General features: G+C 40.4%; 1 protein-coding gene across 3 annotated transcripts; it reads left to right on the forward strand.

Moving 5' to 3' along the window:
* The first annotated feature begins 208 nt into the window (after positions 1-208).
* entpd1 (ectonucleoside triphosphate diphosphohydrolase 1) lies at positions 209-21,706 on the forward strand. 3 transcript variants are annotated; one of them, XM_086139781.1, is made up of 10 exons: positions 209-395; positions 13,698-13,825; positions 14,123-14,240; positions 16,446-16,596; positions 17,834-17,993; positions 18,105-18,308; positions 18,439-18,696; positions 19,031-19,144; positions 19,234-19,371; positions 21,281-21,706. In XM_086139781.1, the coding sequence occupies exons 1-10, from the start codon at positions 380-382 to the stop codon at positions 21,485-21,487; spliced, it is 1,494 nt and encodes a 497-aa protein (XP_085995907.1). In that variant the 5' UTR covers positions 209-379; the 3' UTR covers positions 21,488-21,706. The 3 variants fall into 3 exon arrangements, with proteins under 3 accessions (XP_085995907.1, XP_085995908.1, XP_085995909.1); XM_086139782.1 differs by lacking the exon at positions 209-395 and adding an exon at positions 5,571-7,118; XM_086139783.1 differs by lacking the exon at positions 209-395 and adding an exon at positions 10,324-10,458.
* Positions 21,707-21,826: the final 120 nt, after the last annotated feature.

Raw genomic sequence — 21,826 nt, forward strand, 5'->3', positions numbered from 1 at the left:
GATTGAGAAAGTCGGTGCAGAAAGTGGGGAAAGAAAGTGCTTGAAGAGGGGGCTAAAAACAAAGGGGGATGGCGAAAGATTGCAAGAGAGCGGTAGCAGGGGGTCCATGGAAGAAGGGGGAGTGGGCTAAGCAGGAGGGAGGAGGAAAGCTCTGCTTCTCCTAATAAAGCAAGTGCATGTGAGAGGAGGTGCTGCAAAACATCAGGCTGTGCAGAGAAGTGTGTTAACAGAGAGAGAGGGAGAGGGAGAGGGAGGGAGAGAGAGAGGAAGAGAGTTAGGGACAGACAGTGAAAGATAGAGAGAAAGACGGAGGGAAAGAGAGAGAGAGAGAAGGGGCAACGAATAGAAAGAGCATTGTGTTCCTGTAGAGAAAGAGCCCATGTCTGCACAAAGAGGTAGGTGTACTCCTATGACCGGCACACACACACACACACACACACAATCCCCCTTTCCCCCCTTTCCCATCAGAATAGAAAATCTGTACTAAGTGTAACTACCGCTGGGATGTATCAGCCTTCAATGCAACATGTTTACAATCAGGTGAGGGTCTGTCCTGCTACACCTGTGTGACTGTGTGTAATACATGTAGCTGTGAAGCAGGTGTCTGACTTTTTTTTTTCCCCCCGTGACATTTGCATGTAGGTGTGTTTCTTTTCATTGTGTGTGTGTTTGTATGTGTGCACATGCTGCTGTGGACATGCATCGTGTGTATGATTGCACCCTTCAAATTGAATACAGTGTGAAATTTAAACAGAGGCGGTGTTATCAGCTTTGTGATCCTTCCATGGGCAAAGTGCACGTGACCAAAACATACAGCATCATTTGTTTCATGAAAAGTTTAAAGATCAGTTGTGCTTTGTATTGATGATAACATATTGCTTGGCTTAGTCACCTGTCATGGGAAACATCTGAGAATTCGCACTCATCAGTGAACCTGACAAACTTTTAATATTTACAAAATAGTTCAGGATCCGTTTCCACGGTGTGTGACTTGACTCAATTAAATAGGAGCTTTTAATAACCGCCTGGAGACCGTTTTAACAGAGTACAATTGACATTCAATTATTGGGACGATCAAACTCCATTTAAAGAACGCTCCATATGCACTGCTCTTTCACTGCATCATTGAAACTTGCTTACCGTTAATTTCATGATAGATAACCAAAACAACATGTGAAAGGATTGTCATTTCAAGGTCTAGATTTCTTATTTTGTCAGAATAAGTTAACCTAATAGGTTAAAAGTGATGATGTTGTCTGTTACATCCCTCACTGAGGGACTAACAGAATGATCGTATCTTATTGTTCATATAAATGTGATTTTAGAAAAAATAAATGGAAAAGGCCCATCAAAAGACACTGTGTTAAAAAAAAGTAAAAATCATTCAGCAGGAATAAGTACCGTGTGTAAATGGGTACGTGACGTCAAACAAGACTATCTGACTTGCTTTTAATAACCAAAATAATCTTTCATATCCTTATATTGGGCTTCCCCCTGAAATGTCTAGGACCTGCAGAAAACTACTTCCGACTCGAAACTTTCTAGAATCAGATACACAATAATGTACATGCACGCTGATTGATAACTCATCTTAAGTGTCAAGATAAGTCCCCTGGCAGCCATGTCATGAAAACAGTAAGTAAAAATGTCTGCAAAATCTCAAAGTGGCCTGCGGTTCAAGTCAGGGTTCGTGTCAAAATGCTCTATAGGCGAGGTCACCTAGAAAGGAAAGGAGAGGGGGGGCAGAGATGCTTCCTCTCATTTCTCAACATGTAACACTGCCGGGGGTTCCTCTCTTACAGCAAAGGGCATCGGCTGAAACCGTTTCACAATAGCCTAAAAAAAGATTATTTTAGGTCGGCTCATTGAGGAACACAGAACTCCCTCAGTGACAAGTTGACAACTCAAGGACGATGTGTTTGGGTGCAAAAACGGTCCCCTATGATTGGGATCTAGAAGCGAGTGAGTCAGGTAGAGGAGGAAAGTGACATATAGGATGTCTTTTGCAAAAAAAACCAACAAAAAATAGAGGATGAAAACACACCTTTCAAAGAAAATCAGGAAAACAGAGTTACCTGTTCTAATAATATGTATTATATTACACAGGTCTACAGAGTGCTTTGACAGTTCACACAAAAGCAGGAACACATCAGAGTGCGGAACAATGAAGGCAAGGCCACGTTAATGGAGAGCCGGATAAAGTTATCAACAAGAAATACAAACGTACGCTGAAATAAAGGATTAGATAACAATAAATTGAAAATAATAAAGAGAAAGATGGGAACGGCATCCCTTCATTGCAAATAAGTGGGCTGGATAGGGTGGCGGTAACAACAAATGAAAAGTAAATAAGTCAAAGGCGATATCGCATAGAAGTAAGTCAATGTACAGACGAGCTTTTAAGAGGAAATATAAAAGAAGTTACTGAGACAAAGGTCTCCACCGTGCATTTAGATGTAGAAAGATATTGCTTCCTCTCAAACAAATGCAATGAAAGGAAGAGAAGAGAAAGATGACAAAAAGTAAATAGGTAAAAGACCGCACCACATGAAAGCACAAAGTATACAAAGATAAAGCTTTTAAGAAGCCATTCAATAGAAGTTACTAGTCCTCCAAACGTTATCCTCTCAAATATTACAAGGAAATGCAGTTTCTTTAAGTGTCTTTCACTGCACTTGTGTCAGAGCGGCGTCGGTCAAAGCATGACGCTATCACACGGATGTCCATGTTCAACCCGCAGGATCGTGACTTGTTGTGGCCCGTGTCTCAGACCTGCATCATCGAAAACTCCGCGTTCTCACCCTCATTATAAAACCACATTGTAGCTCCACAGCTGTGTCATCCTTCGATTCATCACGGTCATAAAAGAACAACCCCCTCCCGCCGTCTGCAGATTAGCCCTCTCTCTGCCTCCTCATTGTCTAGGACTTGTATGAGTGCTAACTTTCAGATCGGTATCACGGGACACCTCTCATGTCATTTGAAAATGAAAACATCTAACATGCTGGGCGCTACATGTACTGTTCTGTAACTCTTTGCGTGTCAATAGAGATTTATGTCTGTATGTGTGTGGGCCTGTATCTGTGTGACATATGTGCTGTTGCAGATGATGTTAAAAAAAAAAAGCTTGCAATTCTTTGGAGTGAGAGCATGTGGTTTGTTCCTGTGAGCCTCTGAAGGGTTTTATCAGGGAACAGTTTCATTTTCCATTGGGTTTAGTTTAATGATCTCAAATCACTTCTTACTGTTTCATCAAAACAATTAAAACTCAAGTCCGTTTCTCAGGAATAGACCACGAACAACAAAATTAATGTGTGCAGAGGAGAAGTACTGCTTGGCTATGCTGTTGTTGTTGTTTATTTATTTTGTTGCTTACTTTGCTGCTGCTCCTGTTCTATAAGTAAACTAAATTGGATTTATACTCTGAATTGTGTACTTCTATCATCCTACATCTTCATTAAAGTATATTTAAATATTATGTTTGACTTAAATTAATAAAATTCTCATTAATTTACAAATGTATTCATCCCTCCAAATCCCTACACAGGTACATGCATACTGTTATTTACCTGTGATTCACATTTGGCTTAGTGTGCAAGTATTAACAAAATACAGTAAAGTGAATATTTTTCAAAAACCCTTGGCTTTACTGACATATATGTAGAAAATCATATTAAGTACTTTACATTATTAAGTGAATTATTTCATCTCGGTTTAAACTAATGATGTTGATTAAGTTGTAAATTTGAATCTAAGGTTAAAGGAATAAATATTTAATGTTATGAAGTTTAAGTACACTATTCCATTGAAAACAGCTCATGTAAACAAACAATAGGCGACAGAACATGAGGTTCAATTACACTTCTTCCTCACCAGAGGGAAAAGTATATGTATATACTTATATGTATATATATACATATATATCTATTAAAATCTGTTTGAAGAAGGCCAATAGAGAGATACTCAGTGAATTCCATTGTCCTAGCAGATGTTATCCTGCTGTTTCCATTTTGACTTTTCCATGCCCCCTCCTTCTTCCTCCCCCCTGTGTTCCTTCATCTGTTTGCCTGACTTATCGTGGCCTCACCTTAACACACTGCATTTGTGTTTACTGAGGGGTCAGAATTGGCAACACTGCGCCGCACACGCCTGTGGAACTGCTCGCGTCTGTGGACATGCATTTGTTTTTGTGTGTACCTGGAGATCGTTGCGCCTGTGACTAAGAGATTACATATGTGCTTCCGCCTGTCGCTGTGTGTGTGGCCCGTTTTTGGAAAATAAGGTCATGCTTGCTTGTCATTTGGCTGTCTGAGAATTTAGATCTAACCAACATTTGTGTTGACAGTAGACCCAATAGGTATCCTTGTTTGGGTCTGTCACTGTTTACATCATAACATTAAGGAGATGCATTTATTTACTTTCCACCAATAACAGTAATTAAACAAAGGTCATTAGCCGCAAGGTGGCGCAGTGGTTGGCACTTCTGCATCATAGCAAAAAGGCCCCTGGTTCAATTCCGACAGGGGGGCCTTTCCATGTTGAGTTTGCAACTTCTACCCGTATCTGCATGGGTTTCCTCTGGGATCTCCAGTTTCCTGCCACAGTCCAAAAATCTGCATCGGAGATGTGTTAGTGAGAGGGTGAATGGTTGTATGTCTCTATATGTGGCCCTGTGATCAACTTGCAACTGCCTCTTGAGCAATGACAGCTGGGGTTGGCTCTTGTCCACTGTGGCCCTGATTGCAGAATAACCAGAATGAATGATTTAACCAATGAAACAAGAAAATGGCCCAAGACAGATGTTTTCTTCTGATTAAGTTACATTTTCATTCCAGGATGATAACTTGTCTTCAAATATTTTTTTTTTTTGTAGCGACTATTTACACATTCATTAGATACATAGCCCTTGAACGTCACCCCAAACCGCCGATATGGCAACCATTCATTTAATACCTTTTATTACATTCTCGGGAAAAGTCAGCTCTCAGAAGATATTCTATCGCGATTTTCCCCAAGCTTGCTTGTTTAACCTGATATGCCAGCTTCTGTAAAAGCCCTCCGGCGCTCTACCTGGGACGAAAAACAAATATCATGCCGGTCATAATCATAGCAGTGTTAGCGCACTCTTGCAAACGGTGGCTCAGGATCCACCGCCGGGCTGCTCTGCCACTATCAGCCGTCTCACCTCCATGACAATGCAACCCACGCTCCGCAAATTACCTTTCCCCAACAGATTAGATTTAATCATTTGCTGGTTGAGAGGCAGCTTCTCAAAGTAATCAGAGAAACATTGAGTGGTACTCAAAGCTGCGGACGCACTTCATGGAGAGCCTCTTTGCCTAGATTTACATTTTCAAGGACGGCGATGAGCACTGAATAAATCTCAAAATATGAAGTGTTCTTTTACTCAATGAGATATTCTTCACCATGAAGGTTATTTTTATATTTTATATTTTTAATCTCACTCTGAATGTTTTCTTAATTTCATAAAGTGTCCTTATCGTTCAAAAAAATTGAGGACATCGCCACTCAATGACTGTCTTTATGAGAGGGTTTTTCTTAATGATCGTCATCAAGTGTTTGCTAATAATGGAATTATTGTATCTCTTGAGATTAATTCAGGGTCTTGCCCCGAATTGTTTATCTTCATGTTGGCCATCTTTGAATAAAGTTTAACTTAATTAAGTTCTAAGGTGATAAATGAAGCCACAGTCTTACATTTTGAATAACATCAGAAAATTAATTTTGCAAAGACTCGCACCGGTCTGGCAACACTTTCCACTGTCAAACTTGTAAAACCGACGTGGCCAGCTGGAAAGTAATGAAATACAAACTACTTCCACCCCTGATCAAGCCCTGGGCATGGAAAAAAAAGGGAGAATCATTAGGGTGGACTTTTAATGTTTACTTTAACTAACTAACCGGTCAAACAACTTCAGGATATCCCTTTGGTTGGATTTAAGTGCGTCCCCTCAACATGGAAAGGTTTGAGTCACTCAGATTAGCTGGGACAGGAAGGTCAAGGTTGGTGACTTCAACTTGAATCAGACTCGACGGAGGCGTTTGAGTGTCCGATGCGAAAAATAAAGAAAAAGATTAGATAAGACGGACTTTATTGATCCCACGACAGGGAAATCTGATGATCACAGCAGCATTACAGGGTAGAACAGTGTGTAATTGGTAATAATAGAGAAGAATATGTAAATCGAGGCAAAGAGATACAAATAAACAAGACTATGCTTATTATACACAATGGAAAACTAAAGAGGAAAAAGAAACAAAAGCAAAAAAAGGCATATCAGGTAGGACATGTGGGTCGTAAAAATTAAATGATAATGAGTAAGTTGTCCAGGAGAATGCATTAATATGATAAATAATAAATATTAATAGCACACAGATAAGAGTGGTTATTAGAGATGGGGGTAGTGCAAAATAGGAATGGAGGTAAAAAAAATAAATAGATAAGCAGATGGATTCGTATATGAGGTCAACTAATCTGCTGGCAAGTCGGGTTTTAGCTGTGCAGGCATGCACACATTCTTTCCCGGGCTTCTCCAACTAACGCGCACATGCACGCAAAGAGAGAGAAAAAAAAAAAAAAAAAGAAAAGGGAAAAAAAAACAGGGGATTCCGATCTGTTACACAGATGACGTCATACTCCGACGAGGGAGTCCCCCGCTTCCCCCCCTCCCTTGAACGCATCACGGGGGGATGAACGGGGCGGTGTTGTGGCTGGCTCTTGGCTGGCCGAGGGAGCCTTGAGAGGGAGGGAATGGGGGAAGAATCCCCCTTTTTAAGGGGCTCACATGTGCACAACACACGCACAAAACAAAAAAGCCTTCGGCTGCGTCTCCATAGTGACCGGCTTCGCTGCTGGAGCGCGGGCAGGAAGTGCCAAACCCTGCCTGCAGCGGAAACAGACAAATACGAGGCTTTTCCTGATTCTCGGCGCGATGGATTAAGAAGAAAAAAAAAACAAAAGGAAAGAAAAACTTCCTAAATCTTATCACTCCGCTGGCTTCCTCTGTTTAGCCTTCCTGTCCTCCTCTCTCCCCCCCATTCTCTCTCTCTCCCTCCCTCACCCCAGCCGTGGCACTTCCCTGGAGTGGACCGCAGAGGTGAGTTCTCTCCCCTGCGCTCCGCTGCTGCGTTCAAATACTTTCGGCTTTTAGGGTGTTTTGTGTGTGTTTTCGCTCTTTGGTGATCAAGCATGGCATGTAGGGGGGGGGTTGGGTGTGGAGTTGATGCAGCTTTTCTGCTCCCTCATCAAACTGCCCTGTGTGTACTCGGTGTTTATACTATGTGTGCGTAATACTTCTGTGTACCGACTTTATTAGGCGACCGGTGAACGCCCGCCAGTTTGTTTACCCTGGACATGATTTAACAATAGTGTGTGTGTGTGTGTGTGTGTGTGAGGACCTCTCTCTTTTTCTGTGTGTGTGCGCGCTGAGAAAAGATGTCAAGTTGTGCCAGCCAATTAGACCCAAGATGTGAAATATCTTTTTTTTTTTTTTTTCACTTATTAAATACTTGTAAAGTTTCAGTCAAATTAGGTGAGAATTTCCATGACGGGATAACCATAAAGTAGAGGTAAACATTTAGAAATAATTTCATTTTTGCTTTTTTTTTTTTTCTCCCAAGCAAATAACCAAGCAATAGATGACGCACTAAAAATGGAAGTAACTTCTATTATTTCCATGACGGGATAACCATAAAGTAGAGGTAAACAATTAGAGATAATTTCATATTTGCTTTTTTTTTTCTCCCAAGCAAATAACCAAGCAATAGATGACGCATTAGAAATGGAAGTAACTTCTATTATGTCAATAGAAGGAAGTAGAGAAGCTGAAGTTAAAAATGCCACGCAACAGGAATCAAGTCAGGCACATCCTTTATAGGACATTATGAATAATAAATCTAACCATCTGGTGCATTGGGCGATGTTTTATATAATCGGCTAACCCTCTGAGGTGATTATTAAGTTATGTTATCTACATGTAAAAACGCCAACAGCACTTCTTCAGTCTGTCTGCAACCTGGCGAGAAATCCTAAATGGGCCAACTTCCTGTAATCATAAGTACAATAGATTTAAAATGACAGCTGCGGCGGAAGATAACATGAAATCTAAATGCATAGTAAAATTTCAAACCGTAAAACGAATTGAATGTTCAAATATATAAGGGTTAGTGCTTCAGGCTTACGGCTCGAAGGACCTTAATTCAACTCCGACCAAGGGACCTTTCACCTTTCTGGATGGAGTTTTCATGTTCTCCCCGTGTCTGGGTGGGTTTCCTTCGGGGTTTTCCGGTTTCCTCCCACGGTCCAAAAGGTTAATTGGAAAAAAAGATTGGGAAAATTGCCCAGAGTGAGTGAGTGAACGGTTGTTGCAATTGACCGGCGACCAGTCCAGGGTGTACCCCGCCTCTCGCACGATGACAATTAGGATAAGCTCCAGCATCCCCCGCGACCCTGAGTGCAGGATAAGCGGAAGATGATGGCTGGATATCTATAATAATAAAAAAATAAGCATTGTAATTAACATTATATGTAACACTATATAGGGTAATTCAGCAACTGACCCATATAAAGCCGGCGCTTGTCCGTACATCAATTGCCTGAACTCGCATCAACGCTGCAATTTTGTCCTGCAAATAGATAAACTGAAAATTCAGGGCAAAACAACAAGCAAATGATCAAATTGCATTAGGCTAGTGTGAGAGTCAAGAGACACAACCAAATAAAATTCAAATTGAAAAATACGTAAATGTAGCAGCAACAGTAGTTTAACTGCAGTCTCGAATCAGTTGATAAACTAAGAATTCTTAAATCCACAGATGAATAGATGTATTCAATAAGAATATTTTATCTTCCACAGTAGGAATAAAAATATCTACAAGAGATGTGTATTTGTTCCTGGCTTGCTAATATTTGTACACTCAGCATACGAAATAGTGATTTCATGCATGAGTCTAGTGATTCTGGATTTCTTTTCCTTTGTTAATTATTTATGTTGGGATTTTTATGGCTTAAAAAATTGATGCTCCAAGAATATAGTCATCACTGTTATCATTATTAATTCCATTCAAATGTGCTGAGGACTTGATTTCCATATCTATATTTAAATAGTCTTATTTTGTGCAATGAAAATCTAAAATTCTGTAACACCCGGAGCCTGTGGTATTTTCCATTTTGTCAAGCTTTTTTGTTGACTTGCTATTGTCGCACAGTAATATATGATCACCTTTGTGTTTCTGCGGCGGATTGTGACTCTTTTATTGAACCAAAGTAAAATCTAAAGAGGTGGAGGTATGTGCTGGAAAGCAAAGGAATGAAGGTTAATCGCAGCGAGACAGAATGTATGTGTGTAAATAAGAGGTACCCGGGTGGAACGGTGTGGCTACAGGGAGTGGTGATCAAGAAGATTTCAAGCACTTAGGGGCAACAGTCCAGAGCAGCGGAGAGCATGGAAAAGAGGTGAAGAGACGGGTTCAAGCAGGTTAGAATGGGTGGAGAAAAGTGTCAGGGGTACTATGGGATGGAAGACTATCAGCCAGAATGAAAGGAAAGGTGGACAAGACAGTGACGAGACCAGCGATGTTGTGTGGACTAGAAACAGTTACAATGACGCAAAGACCTGAGGTAGAGCTAGAGGCTGCGGAGATGAAGATGCAATGGTTCTCTTTGGGAGTGACCAGGATGGATAAGATCGGGAATGAGTCTTTCAGAGGAACAGCACATGTTAGATGTTTTTGAAAGAAGAAGCCAGACTGAGATGGTCGGGACACGTACAAAGGAGGGATAGTAAATATTCGTCGATGGATGCTGGAATCGGTGCTGCCAGGGTTAAGCAAGAGGACGATTGTTGATGAGGCAACAGTATCCGAGCACCCACGCCCTCGAGGCTATGACGTGGTCGGTGATAAAATAATTACCAAGTGAGTGTTTGCCCTATCCCCCACACCCTTCCCAGACGCTCACAGGTATTAACGCCAACTGGAGTGTAAGATTCATTTGAATGTCACACATAATCTGCGTGCCTGCATGCGTGTGCGGGTAACCACTCGGGGTCGTTGTTGCAATCTGAATCACCTGGCTGGAAGCTTCACTCAGGTGACAGGTGTGGATTTTCTTCAGTATTGTGGCTCATGCAGTTTGAGGTTTGGCTGATGCGGTCCCTGCATTCCATTCAAAACATGACACAACTAGAGAGCAGACACCATGGTTGGGGAGTCATGCACCGTGGAAATATCCACACATACCTGGATTCGGATGGGCAGATGCCCGGTTGCAACATCCCGCAGTGGGACGCGAGGTACTAGTGTTTTCTAGTATTTTTTTGGGAGGTGCTTGTGCATGTTGAAGCTATGGACAAGCTCGAGGAAAGTCAAATGACGGGGGAGAAACCACCGTGCCAGACACGAGGTGTGCACGAGGCAGAAATGAACAGCCAGTCAGAGGTTAGTGCGCACCGTTCCTTGCATACATCCACCGATGCGTGAATCCTTAACACTTTTTGGGCAAAGATTCAGGAGAGGACCAAAATGAATGGCTTTTGTTCAATTCCATCTTTAATATCAAAAAGGCTTATTGACAGGGTGCAACTGGTGAATCTTTAATTTTCACACGATTAATGTAAAATTTCCATACCCTGGCACAGGTTTAGGCACAACCTGCCTTGACTTGCAGTTTCTTTCAATTTACCAACTCAGCCCCTTTCAAGCTTTGACTTGAAACAGAACATCGCTTTCCCTTCCCCTGGGGTATTTGTTGTTCAGAGCAACACTTGTATTTTTTTACTTTTTTACATATATATTTTTTTAAAGAAGTGTTCGCAGCCCCTGATAGATTATCAGCGTTTATTTACTTTATCGCTCGGCTGCAGCTGAGACATGCAGATCCTGCTGAAATCAATTTTTCAAGATTTAGTCATTGGTTCTAGATATGAAAAGGCACCCAAGACATTAGATAGTGTAAGATGAGATTAGAAGGTGTACTTGCATTTGTAGTTTTGGTGAAGAAGCTTCAATTATGCACTTTATACTGTATGAAGGGGTCAGTACAGACACTCAGCAGTGCAGGAGAATGTAAAATACACAAGGCCAGCAGAGCACAGACTACCACTGCAAAAAGCAAAACAACTATAGTGCTTTTTCAACTGTTGAGTTTGTCTGGTCTCATCTCTGGAGCCTCTGTCTGCTTGGGGGGTCCAGCTGTATTTGACTTGGGCTCCTATCAGCAGATTACAAGTTCTGAGAACTTAAAGGCATCGGGATCCTCCAACCGTGCTCCAAAGCAAGGGACACGGGAGAATATTTTTTTTAATGAGGGAATTCTCTTCTGTTGAGTACTTCAGTAAGTTTAATAATGTGTCTTATCTCCATCCTCTGTATTTAAATCTTCTAGTACATCAGACAGGAGACGGCAGTCAGTGTTTTTCCCTTTTGGGCCATCTTACTGACGATTTAGTTAAACCAAGCTTATGATCATCAATTTCGTAGAGAGTGAAGACCTACAGAAAACATCCACAAACCATCTCCTTTGGGGGAAAAAGTGGGCAGGCCAATGGCTATGTTTTTCTTCTTTATTCGGATATTGCGGAGACCAGATATACAATTGACTGAAAGTTTCTGTCAACCTCGCCTCATCCATTTAAAAGATAAACATCATTATCAAGCAATTCATCAGGCTCATTGTTTAAACTGTGCCATCTACAAAGAGGGACATACTGCATTCCAAGAGGTAGGAGGTCAGAATTAAACACCGTTTGAACAGGATCATCCAATGCTGTAGTTAAATCGGAGACTTTTCAGTCGATCGTTGAGGAATGATCGAAGAAGAGAAAGGTTTACAGTCGATCCAGCGCTCTCCGGATACAGATGAGAGCATTCATTTACACTACCTGACCAACAAAGATAGGAATGAAAAGGAAACTCCCTCATCTGGGAACTAAACAAGAATTGAGGTTGGTTCACTGCCGGAGGGCATGAAGTAATGTCAGTCTTTATGCAGATTCACTGCATGCGTGTCAGTGGGACTCTGTTATGTAATGATAAGAAGGATTCACCGTTTCCCAGGTAGCAGACATTGTAAAGCTGGGTGGGAATAGAAATGGTTGACTTTGCTCCACGATGGGAAAACATCTTTTTCGGGAAGACAAAATTAAAGACCGACAGATAAATGCATGGTGAACTCCGGTTGGCCACTTGCTCGGGTCACAGATTGACACAGATTGTCACTGATGGACATGAACCATCAGATTAGCCAATAGCCGAGGAGAAACATAGACGTTGTGCTTTGTCCTTCAGCGCTTCATCTGTGACTTGATTAAATTATCAATATTTTAACCCAAAAGGTTGGGCTTTATGAGCTGAAATCCAAAGGGCACAAATTAAATCTGTTCAGTCTTCACATGACTTAAATATTGTAGAACTCTAGGATCCTTTTCTTGTGGAATATCGGATTCAGGTCACTTGCAGTTTTGTTTTTTCCTCTTCTGCATCCGAACTGCCATTTATTCATGTATACAGTGACATGAGGTCATGGTTAAGGAGCTTCTTCAATGGAGGTAGAACACAAGATGTGTCCAATAAGCTGTATGTTGATTTGTAAGAGTACCAAAAATTACCTAAAATGTTTGTAAGGAGTCACTTTGTATGTTTGGATTAGAATAAAAAAAAAAAAAAAACTTAAAACGGTAAATGTGAGAATTTCAAACAAAACAAGATTAATGCGAGCTGAGTGTTTCTGGAACAGTGAGACTTAAGGACAGAGATAAATGGAAGACAGCTTGTCTATGGAGGTTCTTAGTCATCCAGGTCGTGGTAAATTCCAAGAGGCTTCTTCAGAACTGATGAGGGGGGAGAAATATCTTCAGATAAAGAAACTCAAGTCCAGTTGCCAAGACCAGAAGAATTCACCATGACCTGGATGACTGAGAACTTCCATAGACAAGCTGTCTTCCATGTATCAGAGTCCTTAAATTTCAATGTTCCAGAAACACCCAGCTCACATAAATCAGTTCTGAACAACTGAAGAAGCCTCTAGGATGAGGGGTGTCGAGGGGTGAGACGTCTTGAAGTGAAGAAACTCAAGTCTAGTTTCTGAGGCGAGAAGATTTCGACAAGAATGGGAGACAGCTGTTTCCTTCAACTCTTTTTGAAAGCTATAAAAAAATTTGATTGTGTCTGTCTGTGTGAGTAAGAGATAAGAGCGATAAGCAAAACACACATCTTTACAGTAGTGTAAGTTTGAGAGGCTCACAGATGTCTTCTTAATTGTATTGTATAGTCTTTCAACATGTTTTTCAAATGGCTGGACAAGAAGCTGTTTAAAACTCGGTTTACCAGAAACAGCACCCCCTTAGGATGGATAAAACTAGAAAAATGGGCTCAAGATCAGATAAATTAAAAAAAAAAAAAAAAACATGGTGGGTTTGTTACCTTCATTCAATTAAAACACTCCGGGACACCCAGACATGGGAGGGGAAAAAAGAAAACCCCGACAGCAGCGAAAAGAAAAAAAAACATCCGACAGGATTTGGTAACATCACCCACATCTGGCAATGCGTCTGGTTTACATGCACCCCCTTCTCCTTTTCAACGTGTCCTCAGTTTCTCTCTTCCCCGCCCCGGCTACCCTTTCACTTCTCCTTCCTGTCTGTGTCTCTGTCTGCCTATCTTTCCACCCCCGCTCTCAGAGATGAAAGAGAAGAACCCCTGGCACACGTCTGCGACCATCATCATCTGTGTGATTGGCGTCATCGCTATCGTTACCTTGGTGACGGTAGCAGTGTTGCAGAACAAACCCCTGCACCAAAAGTACAAGGTACGGCAGAGGGCTATCCCCTTACCAAATATCTTGACTTTGACTAAATATGGAAGCTGAGAAACTCTCCTCTAAACAAGGCCAGTGGATGTTGATCAAGATTTTAAAAGCCTCTCACTCCATTTACACATGAGTCACCGCAGCTTTTGTACAAAAATGTTGCTGTGAGACTCAACGCATGTTTCTTCTTTGCACCTGTTCAAATACTGACATTTTCTCTAGGCTAGTAACATTGTAGTTTGCAATCAGTTGTGTCCGACCTTTTGACTAGAATCCCTCCTTGTGTCTCCGCAACAGTATGGCATCGTGCTGGATGCCGGATCTTCCCACACAGCTATGTATATCTATCAGTGGCCTGCAGAGAAGGATAACAACACTGGAAGAGCTGAACAGACACACTCCTGTAAAGTCAAAGGTATACTTTGCACAGCTTACAAACACTGTGGGTGCAAAACAAAAATAGGAACATAATACAAACCAAGGATTCATGCAATTTCTTAACCGCGTTGGATTTATTTCACACTAGTTGCATTTTTGCGAGGATGTTGCAGTTTTGTAATTGTTTTTCTTCTGTCATGTGAAACAATTATCGGATATTCCTAGGTGACTGTTTGCTCTGTGGCTTTGCCCTGCCAGGTAGATAGTCAACAACATCAATAATATTAATGATAAAATAATTACAACAACATCAGCAGTGAGATAAATTGGGGAAATCTATCCTCTTGTAAGCAATCAGCTTTGTCTGTAATAACTCTCATTGTGGGTTTGGTCATTTCCACTCTACATTTCTTTAGGTTTTGTGTATGTTTTGGCTGTTTATGTTTCCATTATTATTAGAAAAATCATCAGAAGTCATTCCAGATGTGTCCGGATTTGGATAGAGGTGTTGACACAGTATAAATCCTGTATGGGGTAATGCAAAGCGGTGGGAGCCGTGTGTGCCTGCTTTGCTCTTGTGTGTCTCAGGTACACCAAAACAATTTCAAATGCAATGATAACAATAGAAAACACTCACAAACACCATGACAACGACAAAAGGAACAATATGTCACATTATTAGAAACATCTGGGGGTAGAAGATTTCCTCAAGTTAATCTATTTCTAGTTTCTCTCAGAAGAAAGTGACTAAAGTTTTTTTTTTTTTTTTCAGTTGTTATTGTTATAATTGCCAAAATATTGAGATCATATCCCAATATCCCGGATCCTGCTATGACATTTTGAAGAATGTTGTAGTTAATGTAGATTTGGATTATTTTAGGCGGGCAAAGGTTACATTTACAAGCATCTGTTACAGTGACTGTCAAAACACTAAATTTCACACAACACGTTTCATAAGCGATAACATTGTGTCGCCAGATGTAACATTAGCAAACAACACAAGTTCTCTACTCATGAAAAAGGGGAGGCTCTCAGTGACCAAAAATGTTCCTTTTTTTCTTGGACAGTTCAGACAAACTTCTCCTGACTGTTTCGATTGTCGAAAGAAGAACTTGCAAAGAAGAGGTTACAATAGATGATTCATATTTATCAAATCAATATGTACACATTTCCACACTTGTTATGTGGCTTAAATTAGCCAAAAAAAGAGAGGTCAGGAAGAGAGTTGACAAGACAAAGCGTCCTCTGGGAAGAACCACAAATGGGGGAATATGTTTTTTTTTTTACCACCTCCACCCCACCAGAAAACCACCAGAAATCAAGCAAGGTCATGTCCCAAATTGATTGTCTTACCATTATAAAAAAACTACGCAAGAGCTAATGTCGTCCTATTTCTTTACTTGAGAAGTCATAGTGATTTCATTGTGAGAATTTTATTATCTGTAATGTCTGGAATGTGTTTTGAAAGTGAGGGGAAACTGTTACAAAACAAGGTAAGCCTATTTTTAGAAATTAATTTTGGTAGCATCATTCCCCTCTGTAAAAGAGCAACAGCCTAAGACTTTTTTCACATCCTTTCTCCAAAGCTCATTTCTCTGTCAGATTTGATTAGAAACCATTTTGTTGTAATGACACACTTCCTTTGAGATCAGTCTAACAAAATTGCATTTAGATGAGCTTTTTAGTCCCCTATTGGGATGTATTGTTCAGGTCGTTTTTGTCACGATGTGGATTTGAACATCTGAACAAAAGGGCAAAAAAATCCCATGTCCGAAATTTTCAATATCCTCCTGGGAAAAAAAATTGTCGTTCTGTGAAACTACCATTATACACGTGTTCCCTTCTGCACTTTTATTTTCTTTGTATTTAAAGGTATCTCACTCTGATGAGCTTCTTTTGTATTTCATCGATTAAAGGGTGGAGTTATAGATGAATCCTCAAAGGCCTCCCACAGATTATCATCCTTATCGACACGTCAACTGACACGCAGTTAGAGATATCCGATCCATGATAACCCTGACTTTACGGATGCCCACTGGGAGTCTCTTAAGTACCAATTTCATGGATGAGCGCGAGTATCGGGCACTCTTACGAGAACTGGCTCCCATGTGGACGTCTTTGCCGGGCTTTCTCCAACAGAACAACTTTTCTTGCCTGGAGATGATGATTGCTAAAGCATTTTTAAACTGAAGGCACTTGCGTTACCATACCCCTTTCCCTGACTCCTTTATTAATGTTACAGGTCCAGGAATCTCAAGCTATGCATCAACACCGTGGCGAGCAGGAGAGTCTCTGAGAGAATGCATGCTGGAGGCGGAGAGGAAGATCCCCACAAGACGACACCATGAGACCCCACTCTATCTTGGAGCCACTGCTGGAATGAGATTACTTGAGTAAGGGTGACAAGCACACAACCCATGGATGCTGGGAAATCTATCATTTGCATTGCTTTCCTCTGATATGGTATCACTGACCAGTTTTTATCGCAATATTATTGATATGATACAGAAAAAAATAATTTCATAACCACAGGCAAAGATCTTGGCAATTAAGAACCCCTAAAAACAGGTAATAAACCATTAGTTATAAATGATCTGAAAATCAGCAATTAAATACTTGCATATCTGCAAGAAGTATGACGTAAGTCTGAAATCACCTTAAAAGTTGCTGAATGTGAAAAAAGTACAAACCAGAATGATGCACGGTTTACAAGACTTTTACTCATTTATTTTGGTGGCTTTTTGTTTTTGAAATTATATTTTAAAAGTCCTATCAGTGACAGGTTGTCAGATTTAAATGCATCTAAACACTCCATTTGGAAACATTTCAGATAAAGGTGGAATTTAACATATTTTCGACTGAGAGGCAATATTCCATGATATCTACTGTACCGGGGGGAGATATCCATGATATTTATTTGTCTCTATTTCATCCAGCCATGGCATAAACGTCCCGGTATATTTATAATTAAACATAAAGCATTCTGCCTTGAAAAAGACAGAGTACCTTTTTACGCCAGCGTAAATCATCAGGCTCAGAGCAGCAGCCAAAGACATGTAGCCATTTAATTCCACCCCTTTTGATTTTCTCTGCATTAACTTCATTGCAAGAGCACCCTATATGAAACTGTCAAACCATTATATGCAGTTTGGTCTAATATTTATGAGCTGTCGTATTGATTTGAAAAAGCAATGCAAATAACTCTAATAGATGAGAGTTTTGTGCGCCTGTGCAGTCATGTATAGAGTAACGGCACACAGGCTCAAGCTGATGCTAAATGTTTAATGAAGCTGCTCTGCAAGATGCAGCATTACCAGAAGTGCACAAATACCAAAATCTGTTTTCCGTTGTTTACTTGTACATAAAGATTCTCATTTGCTGGATTACTCATGAGAGACTTCTCTGTGACTCCCCTTCTGCATAAATTGCTTGTGTAACAACACTGACAACTACTGATGATTGAATGCTACTACTCCACAGTAGCACAGGCAATAAATTTACAGTGATCCAAAATCTAGTCCAAATCAAAATCCAGGAACAATGATTACACAGGAAACATTATCTCGTCTTACTTCCGAGAAATTAATTGCTCGATCGCACCATTTATGACGCGTCGTGTCACACCCTCAGGCTGGATGACAGCAGAGCATCAGAGAAGGTGTTTCAGGCAGTGGAGGAAGCCTTGCAAAAGTCCCCGTTTTCTTATCAAGGAGCAAGACTCCTGAGCAGCCAAGAGGAGGGCGCTTTCGGCTGGGTGACGGTCAACTACCTGGATGACCGCCTCAAACAGGTCCGTGCGTGATTCCCTGCACATAGACAAGCTGGTCAACGACTGTGTTTCCTGTCCGTTGGTCTCGACGTTACGGACCAACAAAATAACGCCTCTTTGTCTTGGCCACAGGGAATGGAAACCACCGGCGCTCTTGACCTTGGCGGGGCGTCCACCCAGATTAGCTTTGTGTCTCAAAATTACAACGCCTCAGAATCACCCAGCAACTCCGTGACCTTCCGACTATATGGAAATGACTATAACCTCTACACAAACAGTTTCCTATGTTATGGAAAAGACCAAGCCCTTCGATTAACGTTGGCTCACCAGACTCAGGTAACATATCTATATTAACTGCTCATACTCCACTTAATTTCTAAGCTTGAAGAGAACGTGATGAAATGTAACACTGAACAATTAACGTCAATTCCTTTTGTAGATATTACTAATCTCTCTCTTCCGACAGTCAGGTCCAGAAGAATTAAGAGATCCTTGTTTCCACCCTGGGTACACCCGGATAACCAACTATTCAGCGCTCTATGACAGCCCCTGTGTGTCACACATGAAGCCCCATGCAGCTCCAGCTGTGTTGTCTCATCGAGGGAAGGGAAACTTCCAACAATGCCGGGAAGTTGTTAAAAATATTTTCAACTTTACTAACTGTAAATACAGTCGGTGCTCCTTCAATGGGGTCTTCCAGCCAACAGTTGAAGGCTCATTTGGGGTAATGAACTTTGACTTTTTTTTTTTCCCCCGTTGATTATATCTCTTTTAAATTAAATACTTCCCCTTTTAATACCCTTTGTCTATTGAGATGCATCACTTTGGATATGAATTTATGACAACTGAAATATTTCTCATCTCTTTTTGACCTGCATCACAATTTTCTGTTTTGTTCCATGTGCTTTTTACTGTTTTATACTCATTCCTGTGATAATTTTTTTTTGTTGTTGTTGGTTGCAATGTTTGCGTAGCTGAATCAGTAAGACGTCAGGGAAGTCCAATCTCTCAAAATTCAAGGACAACCTAACATTCTTCCTGTTCTGCTCTCAACGCAGGCTTTCTCTGCATACTACTTTGTGATGAACTTCCTCAATCTGACAGATACATCCACACCACTGGACACAGTTATGGAAAAGTTAGGAAACTATTGTGCTACACCTTGGCAGCAGGTCTGGAAAAGCTTACACCTCACTTAGATACCTTCTGTGTCTTATCTACAATGTAAATTGAGTCCTTCTTTCGCTGTGCATTCTTGCAGGTACTGGAGCAGTATCCAGAAATAAGACAGCAGTATTTACGTGAGTACTGCTTCTCAGGCACGTACATCCTCACCTTGCTGATGGATGGATATAACTTCAATTCGTCCTCTTACTCCCACATTAAATACATCAAGAAGGTCAGTTGATACAAAGCACTCCTTTTCTTACCTATATAATAAAGTTAGAAAAACAGTTAGTTCCTGTGTCTTTTGATTTACGCATTCAGATTGAGATAAAAGGTTGAAAGCGGGCAGTAACGTCTCTATTGCCTCACAAGTTTGCACTCCTGGATGACTGGTCTTCATATCGGACTTAATCTTCAAGATATATAGAAAACTTAGACCCCCAGAGACCAGAACCCTTCCCCCATAAAAAAGAACGTGTCTTTCCCCCTCTTTAATGGGTACCAGCAGTATGTAAATCCATACAGCAAGTGTGTGTCCAAGATTTTAAGCACAGACACTGTCCTTCTCAGACATCATATAAATAAGTCTCCAGATAAGCTTCAGACTATATATATTTATGCACATACAAAACACATAGCAACATGATAATAGAAGAATTCACATTTTGAATGAACTTATAAGCATGACCTCCCAACTGATAGGATATGGCATGTCAAATGTCTCTTAATGTCTCAGTCAGTGGTCTCTTTTTGGAAGGTTTTTCTCACTCCGTTGTGTGCACTGTGCACCACGACCGAACCGCTATTATTGTGCTTGTGAAATGAACATTCATTACTCATAACTGGGTTTTCATGAATTCCTTATGAACCTTATTGGGAAATGTGTCTATAAAAATAACAACGCTTCATTAAAGCACCACAGTGTTACATAAGCTCTTTCTGACTGATACATTTTAAGAGCTCCATGAATATTAATCAGAGACCCCGTTGTGGACAGTGTCATAAACCAAATTATTCTATTACCTGGTAATCTTATCACTGTATGAATAATATGATTTTTGATTCATTTTATATCAGACCAAAACAATTTGGGAGGAGACTACTGGAATTTATTTTTCAAACAAAAATGCTTGAGAAGAGAGATTCCCTGAGGTGACCATGAAATCATGGTTCAATGTTAAATTTTGTTTTAAAGAATAGTTACAACTTGTGGTTTGGATTAAAGCCTCTGTGATATGAAGTGTGGAAGTGAACATCACAGATTCTGGCAACCTAAAGTCGCTCTATGGGCTTTAGAAGATGAGCAGAAATGAAGCACAGTGTGTCCCACATTTCCTGCAGTCCATCAGCTGAGGTCTGCAGGCAGTTAGTCTAAAAATGGAAGGCATCAGGCATATTAGGGAAGCCCAGAAACTCCTTGGCCGAAGGCGGTAGGAGTCAAGCATCTGCTTTCATTCACAGCCATGTGTTTTGGGATTGGTGAAGTGACATGGCATTGTCACTGTGGGAGTTCCCACTTTTTTTTTTTTTTTAAATCAAGACATTTTCAACAAAGCCCTCAGCAACAATCCACCAAAATTGAAAGAGTGCTATGTTCCCTTTTATGCCCGCACCTATGGTCCATTTCTGATTTCTCATTTGATTTCCTGCAAATTTTAAGGTAATTTCTTTCCCATTTTCTTTTTTTCCCTATAATGTACTGCTAATCTTGATTATTTTAAATAAATTTTCATTTTAAATTAATTTTAAATTTAATTTTAAATTTCGGGCACGCTGTCTGTCATTTGAAAGTATATCTTGCTAAATATTTTTTTTCTTGTAATGTCTTAATAGTTTTCAAGGTAGATTTGTTTTTACCTTTAAGTTTAACCTGTAACTAAATTTAAATGACTTTATTGTGACACATTATCCAGCTTTACAATACATATTTTGTTTATAAAAAATCACGATTCTGTACAGCTGAGATGTGATTAGTTCTGATAACTAAAAGAAATGTATGTGAAGTTTTAGATAGTTATACATGAAACTAAATGATTCTATAGGACTTTACATGTTTTCTATGAATGAATGGAAACCTGTAATATTGAAATATGTTTATTCTATATACATTATGAGTCTAACCCCCTTCTCTCCGCTTCCAGATAAAAGGCAGTGATGCAGGTTGGACACTGGGCTACATGCTAAATCTGACAAACATGATTCCAGCCGAGGCTCCTGACAGACCCCCTCTTCCCTATGCCAGCTATGTCACCATTGTCACCTTAATTGCATTTCTACTCTTTGCCCTCTTCATTCTCAGCCTGCGGCCTCTCTGGCCCCAGTGCTCCAAACAGCCGCAGATCATATAAATACAACCACATGCTGCTGCATAACCACAGGGCTACAGCTTATGTGGATCAAGGACATTATGAAAGTGTGTGTGTGTGTGTCCACGCGCATCCGTGTGTTTTGTGCTTTGAATGTACATTTGGAAGTGTATTTGAGTGTATGTGTACGCACATTAGTTGCATGTATGTGTCTTAAACTATGTCTACATGCTACTGTATAATTAAAAGAATCAAAGTTTATACATATTGTTGAACAACTGTATTTTTATATTTCATATACATTCGCTACACATTTCCAGGTTTTTTTAATTTTGAGAAAATGTGATTTTGTTTGTAAGTAGGTAATTGCCTTTTAAAATT

Source organism: Fistularia commersonii, chromosome 32 (genome assembly GCF_037954325.1).
Source record: "Fistularia commersonii isolate RoL2024-O1a breed Wild chromosome 32, RoL_Fcom_v1.0, whole genome shotgun sequence".
Classification (NCBI taxonomy): domain Eukaryota; kingdom Metazoa; phylum Chordata; class Actinopteri; order Syngnathiformes; family Fistulariidae; genus Fistularia; species Fistularia commersonii.